Source organism: Polypterus senegalus, chromosome 10, assembly GCF_016835505.1.
Source record: "Polypterus senegalus isolate Bchr_013 chromosome 10, ASM1683550v1, whole genome shotgun sequence".
Lineage (NCBI taxonomy): Eukaryota > Metazoa > Chordata > Cladistia > Polypteriformes > Polypteridae > Polypterus > Polypterus senegalus.
In genome coordinates, this window is record NC_053163.1 from 1,641,911 (window position 1) to 1,657,526 (window position 15,616).

The 15,616-nt window shown below is 40.2% G+C and overlaps 1 protein-coding gene across 1 annotated transcript; it reads right to left on the reverse strand.

The window, feature by feature from the left end:
• Positions 1 to 1,266: 1,266 nt before the first annotated feature.
• Positions 1,267 to 14,740, reverse strand: nuak2 (NUAK family, SNF1-like kinase, 2). Its single transcript, XM_039764795.1, is given in 7 exon segments — positions 1,267 to 3,098; positions 3,101 to 3,322; positions 3,989 to 4,241; positions 4,629 to 4,694; positions 5,148 to 5,299; positions 6,307 to 6,427; positions 14,402 to 14,740. Coding segments are annotated over 7 exon segments (1,830 nt in total). The 5' UTR covers positions 14,576 to 14,740; the 3' UTR covers positions 1,267 to 2,256.
• Positions 14,741 to 15,616: the final 876 nt, after the last annotated feature.

Here is a 15,616-nt window from a genome sequence, read left to right on the forward strand (position 1 = left end):
AAGGGATGGTAGTGCTGCCAGCCATAGGATTTCTCTCAAAACTGCAGCACTTGGCAGATAATTTGCACATGTATGCAGCATTCAAACTTTCCAGAATGTAATTTAGATGCACACAGATGAGCAACACGATAAAAACTATGAAAGATAACTACCGTATGTCCACTATCTTGGAATAGGTTTTTCTTTCATGAAAGGTGACCAATCAAGAAACGAGACAATGTAATAAGCGGGATCCAATCAGGGAAGGCCGATGTAATAAGTACAAATAAATCCGAGTGCAATTAGAATCTGTGTCCACAACACATCTCTGGGGCTTCAGAAGTACACCACTCTGGATAGCATTTTCAAAAGTATCCATTTCTGGGGACTGAAGGTGCTGCGGCAGTGTGGACAAAAGTCAGACATGGAAACTAACTTCTGCATTTTAAAATGAAAATGTAGTAATGTAGTCAGGGCCCAAGTATCTTTTGTGAAGTAAAACCAATAGCAGGAGGATAACCTGATGACAAAGTGAGGCAGAAGAGCTCAAACAAACAGCCAAATTGACAAACTGGTTGAAACAAAGTCTGCAGCCAAAGCGCTTGGATTGTCAATCGCACCGATTTTGAAAACGCCTGATATCACAATCAGAAGAGGATGACAATAAGAGTCCGTGAACAATTTGGAAGTCACCGATTAAAAGGTAATAAAACTCCCTATCCTACAACTTATTCATAAGAGACAGGATGATCTTGAGTGGAAACTTCTAGTACTAACCATTTCTTATCAATGAAAAGGGGACACCAGCATTTGCCAAAGTCTTCCCTTTAACAGCAGGGTGTGTGACATATGATGCTAGGAATCCACAACAGTGCCTGACATCAGTCACTATTTTGGGATTGGATTATTCCGAGGCTATGATGTGTCCTCAAAACGGACAGCAATGACAGACGGTGAGAGGAGCGAAAGTGGAATTGGCACATTCAGAGACAGATTACGATTTATAACATAAGAATGGGCTGACGAATGCATGGCTGACTGGAAGTGCATATCACGAGGTCATGACATTTTTTTCTGAATGAATCATGTGCTCCATTTAAAAATATCCTACTTCATGTTTCCATTGAACAGTTATGCAAGTGGTGTTGTTTATGCATTTCAAAGAATCAGAGTCACAGATGCAGGAAATGTAGAATATTGTTTATTTCAGGACCCACTTTGGATCGCATAGCAAAAAAAAAAAAAAAAAAAAAAACACACAAAATAAATTAATTAACATTCACTCTATTTTTTTTTTTCTTCAAGTCAAAAACACAGTTGCAGTCTTTCAGAAATAAAATGCGTTTTAAAACAAACCCACTTTGGATTTCCCAGATTTCTGGTGTGCAATACAAACCCAACCCTGATCCTCCAAAACAGTGAAAGCCCCACCAGCCATCTTCTTGAGTCTATGCAGCTTTCCCTGAGCCACACTGAGGCCGGAGAGGCAAACGCCTGCATGGAAGGCAATGATCAATTTCATAATAAATAGGACATTACAAAATGCATGGAAATGTTTCAGAGACTTAAAAAATAATAATAATAATAAAAAAAAACAAAATCAAGTATGTGGTTCCCAATTAAGGTACATTCAGTAGCACTTTGAGATTCTTTAAGCCAGTTTAAAAATCCAACATGCAGGACTGCAATCTATCAGTTGCAACAAAGAGCCTGCATGTGGAAAGCTTGGCCACCTTATGAAGGTGTCACCATAATCCATTCTAGTGACATCTCATTTCACCCCTTTACTAGAACTTCAGCCTCTTCCCTACATTCAAACCATTAGTCCGCCTCGACTTTCATCCCATAATATACAGTCTCTCCTGCTGGTCCTCATTTCAGCCATTCTTTGCCTACACTATGTCCATCAACCCTCCGTATGTTCCCGTCAGTTCTCTCGATCCATTCCTTTTCCCTGAAATATCTAAATGCAGCAGTTCAACTTAGGCACAAATTCAGTACTATTACATCTAGAGTGTTTTAATCAAACCCCATGCTCCATGTTTATCCTGACAACATATCCCACTTGAGAGTAAAACTCTAAAAGCCAGCAAACAGAGGACACTGTCCGTTTTTTCATTTACACAACTGAAAACACTCTCAGTTATTTCTTTTACACTGCAATTCTCCAGTCTCTTTTCCATGGGATTAGGACACTTTGGTTAATCTGCATCTCTTCTTCTTTGGCAGACAAATTAAAGACTCGGACATATTGTTTATTCCAAATTTCTACACATTTCAGCTTAGCCTGCCGCCAATCTTCATAGCCCTCTTGTAAACCTCTGTGACATTTTCACAGTCAGTGAGGGAGAAATTGCTGTCACAGATCCGCTCTTCATAGCAACGCATGTCCCATAAGTGAGGGCGCCTGGTTTCACCTTCCTCTAGCCCCAACAGATTATTCTCCGAGACACAAGCTCTCATTTGTGGGGTGCCACAGAGTCTCTGATGGCCTATATCCCTGTCAGGAAGGTCAAGCTGGTCAAAGGATTCTGAAGACAAGATGCTGTCCTCACTGATGGCACCAGAAGGATAGCCCTGTATGGGTATGTCAATGGAACACATAGCTAACTCGTCAAGGGATCCATAGCCACTGGATGATGAGGATGATGGAGAATTGGAAGAAAACTTGCCATTTCTCTTGAGAATACCCTTGCGGCCATACGTTGAGGCTTCAGACTTGGCAGGAACCTCTGAAACGAGGTTGCAGCTGGATTCACTCCTCTCAGGAGAGGAGTAGTAACCAGATTCCCTCTTCACCACCTTCTTCAGAATTCCCTTTTTAGGAGCCCCTGGGACGACTGAGGAGACCAGAGGTGGGGTCTGGGCAGCAATCCTACTCTCCACTAAAGTGTCATCTTCTCTTGGCAGTTCTCTGGCAGAGTCAGTGGCTTCAGTTGCAAGTTTCTGCTTGAAGCTTCCCCTCTTTTTTAAGATTCCTTTTGGTGGTTTTGAGGAGCTTGTATCCTGCAAGGACTGAGAAACATCATTTTCCTTGCGGGACTTGCGCAGGGAGCGCTGGCGTACCACAGTGGCACTTTGCGGCCTCAGCAAGCAGCGCACCTTAGAACCATTCTCGAAAGAGGGCGGGAATTGCGCCGTAGCCAGTCCGCAATGACTGCGAACCCTCCAGCTGCGGACTCTGCCATGGAGGATGCCAACTGTTTCATGCTGGCATTTTCACTATCTCCCAATAAGGGCTGCTGGTAGCCCCAGTTCACCCACCAGTGAGCAGCAATCTCTTCAACAGTGGCACGTCGTTCAGGGTTCACCATTAGCATCCACCGGATAAGACCAGATGCATCTGAATGGGAAGAAAAAGAAACACACTAAAGTTTAGATATTTACCTATCTTTTTTTTTTTTTTTTACTTTTCGAATTCAAGAAAAATTAAAAAGTAAATTACTTAGAAAAAAATGTTTATTCCTGGTTGGACAAATCAATCTATCCATTTTCTATTACAGAATCAAGGAGAGGAGACCTTTACAAAATTGAGCATAAGGCAAGAGCCAGCTAAGATAGGCACATTAGGTTTCCACAGAGTATGCTCACAAACACAAGGACACATCTAACAAGGAAAGAAACCAAAGCAGCCAGAGGAAACCCACATGGGCATGGGTGTGTACCAACTCCACACAGACAAGTGCCAGGCCCAAGTTCAAAGCTGTGTCTTTGCAAGGCAAACTGTTAGAAAACAGTGCCATCTGACTGGACAGGTCACTGGAACTTTAATGCAATTTCAACTACAATGAAAACATTTACAGACAGGACTAAAAATAAATGTCTGCATGAAACCCCCGAAAAAGGGAAATAATGATTTTTCATTTCACACCTTTCAGGAATTTGCCCATTATGACTGTGTTGGAAATAAGCGGGTTGGATAATGGATGGATGAATTTGGATCATGAGTGTTTGCCAAATATAAAAAAAGCCTGTTCCAAGAAACTTATCAGCAAGGAGACATTCTCACCTGAATGTTTGGATGGTTCTCTGTACTCTCCATTAGTGATCTGCTTGACCAAGTTCTTAAAGTCACGACCATCAAAAGGCATGGCACCATGTACCATTGTGTACAATAAGACACCCAAGGACCAGCTGTCCACCTCTGGGCCTCTGTAAGGCCGTCCATTGACAATCTCAGGGGAGGCATAGAGGGGACTGCCGCAAAATGTCTGCAGGTAATGATCCCGATGAAAGAGGTTGGACAGCCCAAAATCTGCAATCTGCAACAAAAAGAAAAGTCATTTATGAAATTGTAGGGCATTTTATCAGGCACTATGCTTGGTGCACATGGGCTACTAGGCAGTCAAGCCGGAGTAAATGGAGAGAAAGAAAGAAAAAAAGAAAACACATTTGCTTAGCATCTCGCACAATTGGTTGACTGCTGAGGGTTTTCAGTCATTTCTTGCACACAGAAGATGCTCTACAGTATGATTATTAATCCTTTCCAGGCCTACCCCAGTTAATATTAGCAGAATTAACAATTTATAAAATCTATCCAACACCATTTCATAGCCCATTTTAGCTCTCTACTGCACAACTTTACTGCTACAGACATTTAGAAAATTCTGATCCCACTTGGAAGGGTTTAGGAAAACCACTAAGCTCACCTTAATATTCCCGCTCCCATCCAGCAAAATGTTCTCCAGCTTAAGATCTCGATGGACAATTCCATTCTGTGGAAAATTGGGGGAGAGAATATAATCAGTATTGACCTTTACTCTTTTAGAGCAGACTAGCCGTGTGCTTAATTTATCAGAGGAGACACTGATGGAATGTAGGCCAAAATAGCACTGCAATAGGCATTCTGATCAAGTCTCATAAATACCTTGCCTATGAAGTCTTCCTGCATGCCACAGAAAACTCTGCGGGATGCCACATGCCACAGAGATTATATAACTAAATCACACAAAATGGTCACCCTGCCCTGTCTGCCCAAAGACAATTAAGAAGGCCTTTGGTCACTGTTGGCCTTTCCATCGAATACCTTTGGTCTCCTTATTCAGCCAATGGCATGTTGCAGCATGGGATAATTTAGATCAGTCGCATCCTGGGCAACAGGCTAACAAAAGGAAATACTGTCTATTGAAACCATCATCTGGCATTGTGCTATGAACTGTGCCTCTCACCTTGTGACAGTAGTGGACGGCTGAAACAATCTGTCTGAAGAAATGGCGGGCTTCCTGCTCGGTTAGTTTCTGTTTCTCACTGATGTAGTCATACAGGTCCCCCTCACTGGCGTACTCCATTACAATGACAATCTTGTCTTTGTTTTCAAACACTGCAAATGGAAAAATAAATGCATGAAGAGCTACTAACAGACTACAAGATTAATGGATGAGGCCACAGTCTCTTGTGCTATGGTGGTCTCAGCAGCATCTATTATTTGTCCAGTGTGGGGCAAAGAAGGCATTTGAGAAATGGCAAAGAGCAAGAGCCAAGAACAGTTTCAGCCACACTGGCTGATTAAGATGGAGCCAAATCTGCTGCCAGATTCCTGGATATGCCTGCCAAGTTCCAAGTGTCTGTTCCAAGTGTCTAATTTTTTTTTTTTGGTTGAGGAGGGAGAACTACCCATTGTGCCCTGTATTATGCAAGCTGATCTGCATTTGTGTCGGTACACTACACCGATAAATTAGAAGTTATATGGGAATGTTGAGTCCCCAGATACAGATTCACACACACACCTCTTAAGATTTCCTTTTTACAGCGCCAACTGTCATGCCTGACTGAGCCAGAGAGATGCTTCAAAGCTGCCTGCCATGCATGTAATAGGATACATCCAGCCAAATAACAGAATGTCATACAAGCTGCATTTTCCTTGACCACTGAGCGGAAGCCCCGCTGGGCGAGACAGCAGAAAGAGGTTTGATGTGCCACCAGTCTGACAGGGGCACGTCAGAGAAGCAGCCGCATCCTGTTCACCCAGGCGGCCCCTGCTACACATCACATGTTAGCTCAGCACCTGGAGGGAATGTCAGAATAAGCAGATCCAAGTTGAACTCTGGGAGGGGCTGGCATGCCCTGTGCTAAAACACAGGGGACTAAATTTATGTTTTACAGATGGCTCAGTACTGATCCAAATTCTTTGCTTTGCAGAAAGACAGAGGCCACAAGAAGCAGAATTAAATACTTCAGCAAACAGTTTTAAAAATGTAATTGATCAAATTCTGGCCTTAACAGTATAGCACAAGTGCAGAAAGGAGCCAAGCATGGATACAAGGCATTATTTTAACCCGAATTTCAGAATACTGTTATGTTTACCCCCTTTTCCTAAAGTACACTTACCTTCATAGATAGCGATGATATGTGGATGGTTGAGAGAGGACATGATCTCGATTTCTCTGCGGATGTGAATCAAGTCCTGCTCATCTTTTATCTTGCTTTTCCGTATCGACTTTATGGCAACCTTTAGATAAAGAAAAACAAACAAAAAAAAGAGTCAGGAACAAAGTTACACACCTCTTCACATTCAGGCACTTACTACAATTACTACTAGGGCCCTGGATTGATAAAGAGTTCTTGAACCATTTTGTAAAATATGGCACAGGACGAAAACAAATCTGTAAACATTAATTCATGCCCACTATAACACATATATCCAAAACCAACATGTTCAATCCTGCACTCCCTTTTATTTTACATTCCCATACATTTTATCTAAGCAACCTTTTGCAGTGTTTATTCTAAAAAACAGCTGGAGGCATACAACTAGACTGGACTTTTGTAGTACTATGATAGGATGAAAACACAGGTTGATGCGGGCTAAAATAGAGAAATATTTTTAGGTTATGAAAAAACTGCTTTCAAACCATAATAAATAAATGTTAGCTGGAAGCTGCACCCTACAACCGTTCCTAAAATGCTACAAATGGGTCAGTACCATTAACAGATGTGCACCTATATAACTGAGGTATTGAAGAGAACCGTCACTCACTCATTGACATTTAAACTGATAAAAGAAAGAGGCTCAAATTTACAAAAAAAAAAAAAAAAAAGTTACTGAGGATAAGGGGTGCAGGACTTGCCCATTCTACCAATGATCACCATGCAGAGATACTGGTGCTTTATAGGAACATTTAATTCACAAAGTGGGCATTTGATACCACTTCAGAGAAGAATACAAAATGAAGAAGAAAACCTGGGAATTTCACAGAGACTAAGAACAGTTTTCTGGTTAGGAACCAATGCTTTCATGATGTGGGCCCCCACACTGTAGTGGCAGTCTTCAGGTTTTCCCACTGTTTATTTAGACAGTGTGGGTAGGTGGATAAGGCTTTGGATTTCAAGCCCCAAGTATGCAGGTTCAAATCCTACTACTGATAGTGTGCGACTCTGAGTAAGTCACTTGGCCTATGCTGCAATTGAAAAAAACAAGAGAAATGTAACCAAATGTATCTCAATTGTTGCAAGTCACCTCGCATAACGGCATCAGAAAAATAAGTAATAATTTTACATGCTGTACAACCATAACAGCACATACATTAAGTTTTGTTGCCCAAGATTTTTGTTAGTGACCAAAATACAGACTAAAATGTACCTGTACTTAACTGAAAGGACTCTCTTCTGACCAACTAAGTAAAGTGTTCAACGGCTGTGACTGCATACAACGTTTTTATTGCCTGTTCTGTAGAGTTTATTGCTATGTACGACGTTGAAATACTGTTTAGGGGACATTCTTTCAACCTGTGCAAGGTCATCCTAAAATCTCTTAATCATTAGACGGACTCACTTTTTTCATACACAAAATTTGCATCTCAACCCTGAGAAGGTCCAAAACATTCAATGCACACTTACAGTGTCCTTGCAATCACAGGTGACCAACAGTAATACAAAGACAAAGAGGAAACACAGTAACTCCTTACCCATATACACTTGACCTACTCCAGGCACTTGATACGCAAAGCCCATGCTGTTTAAACTACCAGTGTTGAAGCTGAACAAACAGATTCACCCTACAGCCCACTAAGAGTCTCTCTAACCCATCAGGTAAGAGAAATAAGACAGTCAATGGTCGTACACTGTGCTACTTAAAACTGAACAAAAGTACAACAGGATTGAGGATCTGGTGACACATCCACCACCTTGGCATGTCACCTACACAACAACTCAACAGGCACCACAAATTTGCAATGAAGCAGGATTTGCATCCAGTCATCATATAGTCTGTCAATCAAGTAGTGGCAGGGATACATAACATACACAAACCTGTGTTAGTAAGCCTAGAAGTGTTAATGAACATAATCTTTGATGAGCGGGAAGGTCAAGGCAAAAAAAAAATGCATTTTGATGACGGGAAAATCTTCAAAAGCTTCAAAGCATTGTCAAGTTTCTTTTTAAATACCATTCCCTTTTCAGTTTCTTTGCCTTGCCTCCCTCAGGGGAAGAAAAACAAATTAAAAATGAAGAAACAGTCTGAAGACAGCACACCTTCTTCAAATCCACGCCCTTCTACTGTCACGCATGGCGTTACAGTAAAATTTGAGGGGAATATAAATACAAAAACCTTGTGCTTCTCACAAGGGGCGACTCTCCTGAAGACCCGACCACAGACAATATGAAATAAATAAATAAATAAATAAATAAAAATCCCCCTGTTAAGTAAGAGTTTGGCAAATGAATCAAAACAGCAGCAGCACCTTTTCCGGGAATGGCTTTTGGCAATTCTGTTGCAGGACTAGCTCTTCTTCCACACCCAATTCCCTGCAAGTTTTTAAACTGCCAAGTACAATAGAGCAAGCTATTTTTAAACTGCTAATACACAGAAAGTGGGGTTTTTATTTCTATCTATTCTTCTTCAAACAAAAACTTTCAGCTCATTACCTGCAGGAGCTTAGGAAACATACAAATGTTCCTAGTCTCCAGATCACAAGAGAACTCAGACATGTGGCACGTGAAACATTCAACAAAGAGTGCCTTAACAAATGAAGAATTAAGCTGCATGTTTTAGGGAAGCTGGGAGGGGAATCATTTCTTGCAGCATCCAGTTACTAAATATAACTGGGAAAGAATCATCTCAAACAATGTATTCATGCAAAGACCACTGGCAGACATTAAGGCATTTTTGAATAGTATAAATTTAAAAGTTATGTTCACCCATTCACTGTTTCATGCTAGAATTTCTGTTCTGTGACAATCCTCAATCTCTTTTTACACCCACACCAAACAAACTACCACATACTTGAACACACTCTTAACTTATCAAAGACCCATTCCATATTAACTTCCATTTATTTCATTTATCTTTTATTATAGAGAGTCACAGATATTAAATACTGGACACATGTTCAAGATAACTGCCTGGTCTAAAAAAACACTAAAAATGTCAGCTCCATTAGTTCCTTAGCACAGGCTAGGTAATCACTCAATTGTACAGTATTACATAAACTCTCACAAAGTCATTCCGCACTAGAAGATAGTACTAGGGTGTTGTTCCGTGTTAGCCATTATGAATGTAGAGAAAAGCCAAACAAAATGACACCTTTTATTGACTAACTAAAAAGATTACAATATGCAAGCTTTCGAGGCAACTCAGGCCTCCAGAGGCTCCAAAAAGCTTGCATATTGTAATCTTTTTAGTTAGCCAATAAAAGGTGTCATTTTGTTTGGCTTTTCTCTACACACTAGAAGATGAATTGGAGGAACAACATTTTTAATAAAGGACTTACATGGCCAAAATAGATATACTGTAGATGGGTAATAATTTTCCCCCCTATCTATCGATAGATAGATCTATCTTAGTCACCATGGTGAAGTCGGGTGACGGACTGATGGGTTACTTATGGGTAAACTACATAAGGGAACACTAATCCTAATTTAGCAAACAAAAGGAAAGTGCACAACCAGCAGATGGATCCCAGGGAGCCATCATCCAATTCATACTAATAGGATATGACAATACCCTCATCACCCCCATGTCACCCACTCCCAAACCACCACCCCACCACCGGTTTCTATCAAAGCTTGTCCACCCACTATTTTAATCAGCTGGCGAATCCCACTGTTAGGCCTAGAGCTGCTGCCCTTATGAGGGGGGAATAGCTGTTACACAACAGGCCATTACTCCTTCAATGACTTGTTCTGTACCATTTGGCACTCTGAGTAACCCTTCATTTTCAAAGACCCAGCAGAGTTAAACACTATCAGATTGAAAACAGATTTGTGAACAGTTACAAACCTTTACCAAGCACACAATTCTCAAAACTTATCCACCAAGAGGAACAGGGCTATTTCATGTTGTCTTTTGCCACAGGATACTGGCCTCTTGTTGTCGGCCCAACCAAGGGAACACTCGCTTACGTAGTATCAGTTTAGAGTAGTGGGGAGCCATAGTATATTCCAGGCCTAAGACAGACAAGACCAACCCTGGACAGCACATTAAATCAAACTTTGTGGCATGCTCGCATCACAACACCCATACTGGATTACCAATCAACCATACGTATCTATGGACTTCTAGCACTCCAAGAAAACTCATATGAGGCACATATAGTCTTTAAGCAAGGGGATACCAGAATAAGAATTGAACCTGTGGCCCCTGAGCAGCAAAAAAAGCAGCCTCAAAGAAACAATCTAGCTAGTTTACCTTCACTGTGTTTCTTTTAGTACACACTGTTATTTTTAAAATAAAAAAAAATAAAATCTCATTTTGTAGTTTCAAGCCCAACTGCTTTGACACTCTTCCTTGCATACCATTGCCAGCCCTGGTTCAAATGTTCCAATGCACTGACCTGTAAACAGTTTACAAAACCAGTCCCATAAACACCCCACCCCCTCAAATTACAGAGTATAAACATGTGCCTTATGATGTTATCGAGATTTTGGGCTGCAGACCATTATATCTCAAGCTTAGATCACAACTTAAAGCATTGCCTTGAGCAAGTCTTCCAGCCTGGCAATGCATCAACTACAAACAAACAGTACATAAAGAAGTGCATTATGTTATACTGAAGTCCCCCGCGTTGGTGTTTAGCATAAAATAAAAACTCCCATTGCATAACTTCTTAAGAAACACCAGGAGGATTTTTCCAGAGAACTAACCCAAGTGGATCAACATCTTACATGGTGGGAATCTTTGGCGGAAGTATGAAAAAATTATTTAGAAACAACAGCTGGGTGGCTGAAATGATTAGTATGAGGAGGGTAAAAGATAACAATGGAATCTGAAGGTAAACTATTAGGCTGAAGGAACTTGGACTTTATTACTCATTACCCAGGAAAGCTGACTTTCAGTTTCAGCTATTCAAATGTTTTCAAAATGCTTATCAAAGAAAAACTGAATACTACCGCAGGCAAGGGGGTGGTTTGTGTGTGTTATTTTGAAATAAGGACATTTTTATCAAGCCGTGGGTTTTGGTTAAGTGCTAATTGAAAACAGAATTATAGGAAAAACACTTTATTGTTATATTTAATTTTCTTATTCTGTATGGTGAACATCAGGTGTTATGACACCATTTGGGATGCAGGAGGACACTCACAGAAAACACTGAAACTCACTATACACAAATCACAGAACTTGGGTGGCAGCAGTGCCTACCCAATGAAAAATATATTTACATCATTAAATACGACGTGAACTTGTGATAACCATGGATATCATAAACACTCTCTCTTTCCAAGGTCTGAAGCTCTTTTAAGCTTAATGTTTAAATCCACCTCAACACCCTGCCCTTTCCCTACTGCATTCTGAAACTTGAAATCACTTAATCTGCTAAACGTTCCCTTTAGTTTTTATCTTGCTCCAAATGCCTGTCACTATATTTTCTGAATCCACTTTTTCAATTATTGAGACAAAGTCAATCTATCCATGCAGCACTTTGCCTGGACAAGATACCCAACAATCACAGAAAGCACACAAGTCCATAACAGACCAATTTCAAAACCACCCAATTTAACATGACATCTTGAATTTTCTGCCTATGTCTGCTACTGCAGTATACATTTAAAACTCAATGTAAAACTGGACTGTGAAGAGAACTGTAACAGCACTAGCTACTAAAAGGTACAATTTTCTGACAATCAAAAAAACAATTTCTCTCTGCATTCACACATGCAGGTAATACGAAGTCAACTGGCCTTTAAAAATAGACTTGTTTACTGACTTCTGTGTCCTATGACTCACATGCTGCACACCTACAACATTCAAGAAAAAGAAAAAAAAAAATCAGTTCAGGATTTCCCCACAACTCTCACTAAACGTAAACTGAAAATAAGGCAAGTAGAAAGACCAGTTTTTGTTTTTGTTGGTGGCACACCAGCCAAAGAATGCTTAGATCCCCAATCGGCATGTAGTGGCATACCCTTGATCTTTCCCTCCAAAAGATATGACATTGAAGCTGTCACTAAACAGTTAAGTATGCCAACTAACCAAGTTAAAGTTAGCAACCTGTACACCAGTAGATCCTCAGAGAAGATCCAAAGGTGCATCTGCGTTCATGTACTTTCATTTAGACTACCTCCAAACAGCAGGTGCAATGAGCTCCTCTTATCTCCAAAACACAGAGGCCAGATAAAAGAGAGAAGGCCACCGGACTTTGAGCCTAAAACTAGATAAACTGTAGCAGTCTGGGGAAGTTTCAAAAAAATAAAAAAAGCTAGGGATTGTGTCACAATTGCTACTCAAATAAAGCACGGAAAAAAAAACAATCAAATGAAAATGATTTACCCAAGGCTGTCTTTATTTCTGTCAACACTCTAAGATTTCCAGTTTTGTCTTGTTCTCTCTAGTATATGTACAACTACGCCAGTTATGCAAACTATTTTAATGATGGCACTTGGACCAAAATGTGCTGCATAAAGGGAACTACTGACTGGGCCAACATCCACACTAACAGAAAAATATTGTTGCCAGAAAGCATGAAACATGGAATATACCCTGACCAAATTATAATTGGAAAGTAATTATACTCACATAATTTTAAAGCATAACAGCCTGCATCAGCTTCCATTTTACTTTATTCCTCCCAGAAAAAGAGCATTGCTTTATAATATTAAACACTGGAGTAATAAACTTTAACAAGATTCCCTAAAATGAAAAAATGCCGCAATCTTATTGTATTAGAACAATTCATTTTAGTCTTGAGTTAGCATTGCTTAGAATGAGACTTAACTTAAATTCCAAACAGGGATATGTTGTTTTCATCTAAACTGTGAAAATTTAGTGCACTATCCATGAACAACACGAGCCAAGTTTAATCTTCAGATTACACACAGGTAACGATTTAATTGAAGCGGAGATCAGTTCATAGAAACTGTTTAAGCAAGATGCACACATTTTGGGAGATAAACTTAGAAGGTAATCCTTTTCAATTTCTATAAAGACACAAAAACCAGCACCCAAACAAAAGCAACATTATGCCACATCAGCTAAAAGACCTACAAACCTTCTTGTGACCAGAGCCACTGTCATTACAAAAGCAAACACAGATTATATGCAGATCACTTTAACTAACAGACAAGTGCTCAAAATGTTCTCCGTCAGCTCAATTATCTGCAAGCCACAAACTACAGCTTTAAGATACATTCAAAAACATGCTTTAGACTATTTTTTTTTTTCTTTCCGAAATAACACAGCCTAAATAAACTTTAAATAACTCGATTGAACACACGTTCTCCACTCGGTGTCCTAATCCTTCATTATAAACTGAGACCACCATAACGTGCAGGGATTTGAAATTAATAACCAGTCCCAGTTTGAAGACGATCTTGCCCATTCTCGCGCTATTTATATTCAAAACAAGTCATACTGCTTTTAAAAGACGGTAAACTTTTCTATATGCAAAATATTCCTTAAACGGATGACTGCCATTTGGAATATAAAACATTTCTGAAGATGTTATGGCTCCGACATACTAAGCAAACGACGGCAGAACGTATTGCATTATGTAATGGCGAGTTCACGCAGGTGTAACCTCCATTTGTTTCCATACAAACACCAGCCAGGTGGCACCCCAGAGAGGTAAACAAATGACATTAATTTCATTAGAAGAGGCAGTTTTATTGTTGCTATATCAGTTTGGTTACGTGACTTCTGTCGCGCTGGATAAAAGGTAATTAATTAAACATGTACACCCAACTGTAAAATTCTATGTTGTCTGGAGCGAACACTGAGAATCTTGTAGCTTAACCAAGCAGCAAAATATACTTACGTCCGCTTCAAACAAAACGATTTTTCCTTATTGCAAACAAAGAAAATATACGTTATAGCTGGATGCTAGTTTGCATTATTGGCACGTAAAATACAGACGACGCAAACTGACGTATCTACCCAGGAACCCTGCACTGCTTGCTATGCGACGGCAATAGAGCACCTATTGCTGGGGTAGAATTGTACACGGCTGCCCTCTCCATTTATACTTCGTAACATAAGAGAACATGTGCTTACCACTCTTCCCGAGGTCTCTACTGCTTTCTTCACCTTTCCATAAGTGCCTTTGCCCAGCGTTTCTAGGAACTCGTAGCGATGCCGGAGGTTATGCTTGTGGTGATGTCTTTTAACCGCTTGTCTCCTCTGCGAGACACCCTGCGAACCTGGGAGAACCGGCGAACTGCTATCCATTTTTCAGCCGAAAGTAAAATCGATAAAAATTCTGTGAAATGCACAAGTACGGCCGAAAATACTAATGCGACACGAAACCAAAACAAAAAAGCCAGAAAACTAACACATTCCTCTTCCCTATCCGCCAGAACAACAATTAAAGCATGCGTCCCAAAAGCGGCTGCTAAGAACAAAAACCTGGCAGGTGAGATACCCGCCCAACTAGTTAATATTAATAAGAAGTTGAATGCGATTGGCTAGAATCAGAAAAGAGGCGTGATTCTGGTGAAAAATGACCTTTATCAGAATTTACAGGGGTTGCTGGAACGACTTAAATTGACTGGAATTTGTATTGCTTTAGGAGATTTTACTAGCAGGTCGTATAATATGTTTAGTTTAAATATATTTGATATTACATGGAAGAATGGAATATCGAGAACATGCCGTGTTCTAAACCCATGAATGAGGAGCAAATTCACTAGGCACTTTTACTCATAAATCTACATTTATAACAAACCAATTTAAAGTCACCAGTAGAATCCTATTGACTGGATTTGTGACGTAGCAACTCTGCTCCTTGGATAAACAGATATATAGATCGATAAATTTTCTTACCCGTTTGTCCAGTTTAGATTCGCGGCGAGCACACTCGCTTGCTTATTCGAATTCATTTTGAGTGGCCAGTTCACCTAATAAGTACACCTTTGAAAAGTGAGCTTACCCAGAGAAAAAAAACGCATAAAGGCACGGGCGGGAGTCTTTATTATTCCATTCGAAGCGGCAGCTGAAATAATGATATAGACAAAATGTACGTTTGTATAGAGTCGTCCATTAACAAACTTTAATGTTCCTTATTAAATCATGTGTGCGAGCAAGACAAGGAACCAACACTGGATAGGACGCTATTCCATCGTAGAGCTCATTCACAGATCCAGGCACCCTTTTACAGCTGCCAATTAGGTGTTGGGGGAAAAACAGGAGAAGGGTCAGCAACCGCTCAGAAGACACACGCACACACACACAGAACGTGCAAAATTTAGGCAGAGACTGTGAATCAAAGCG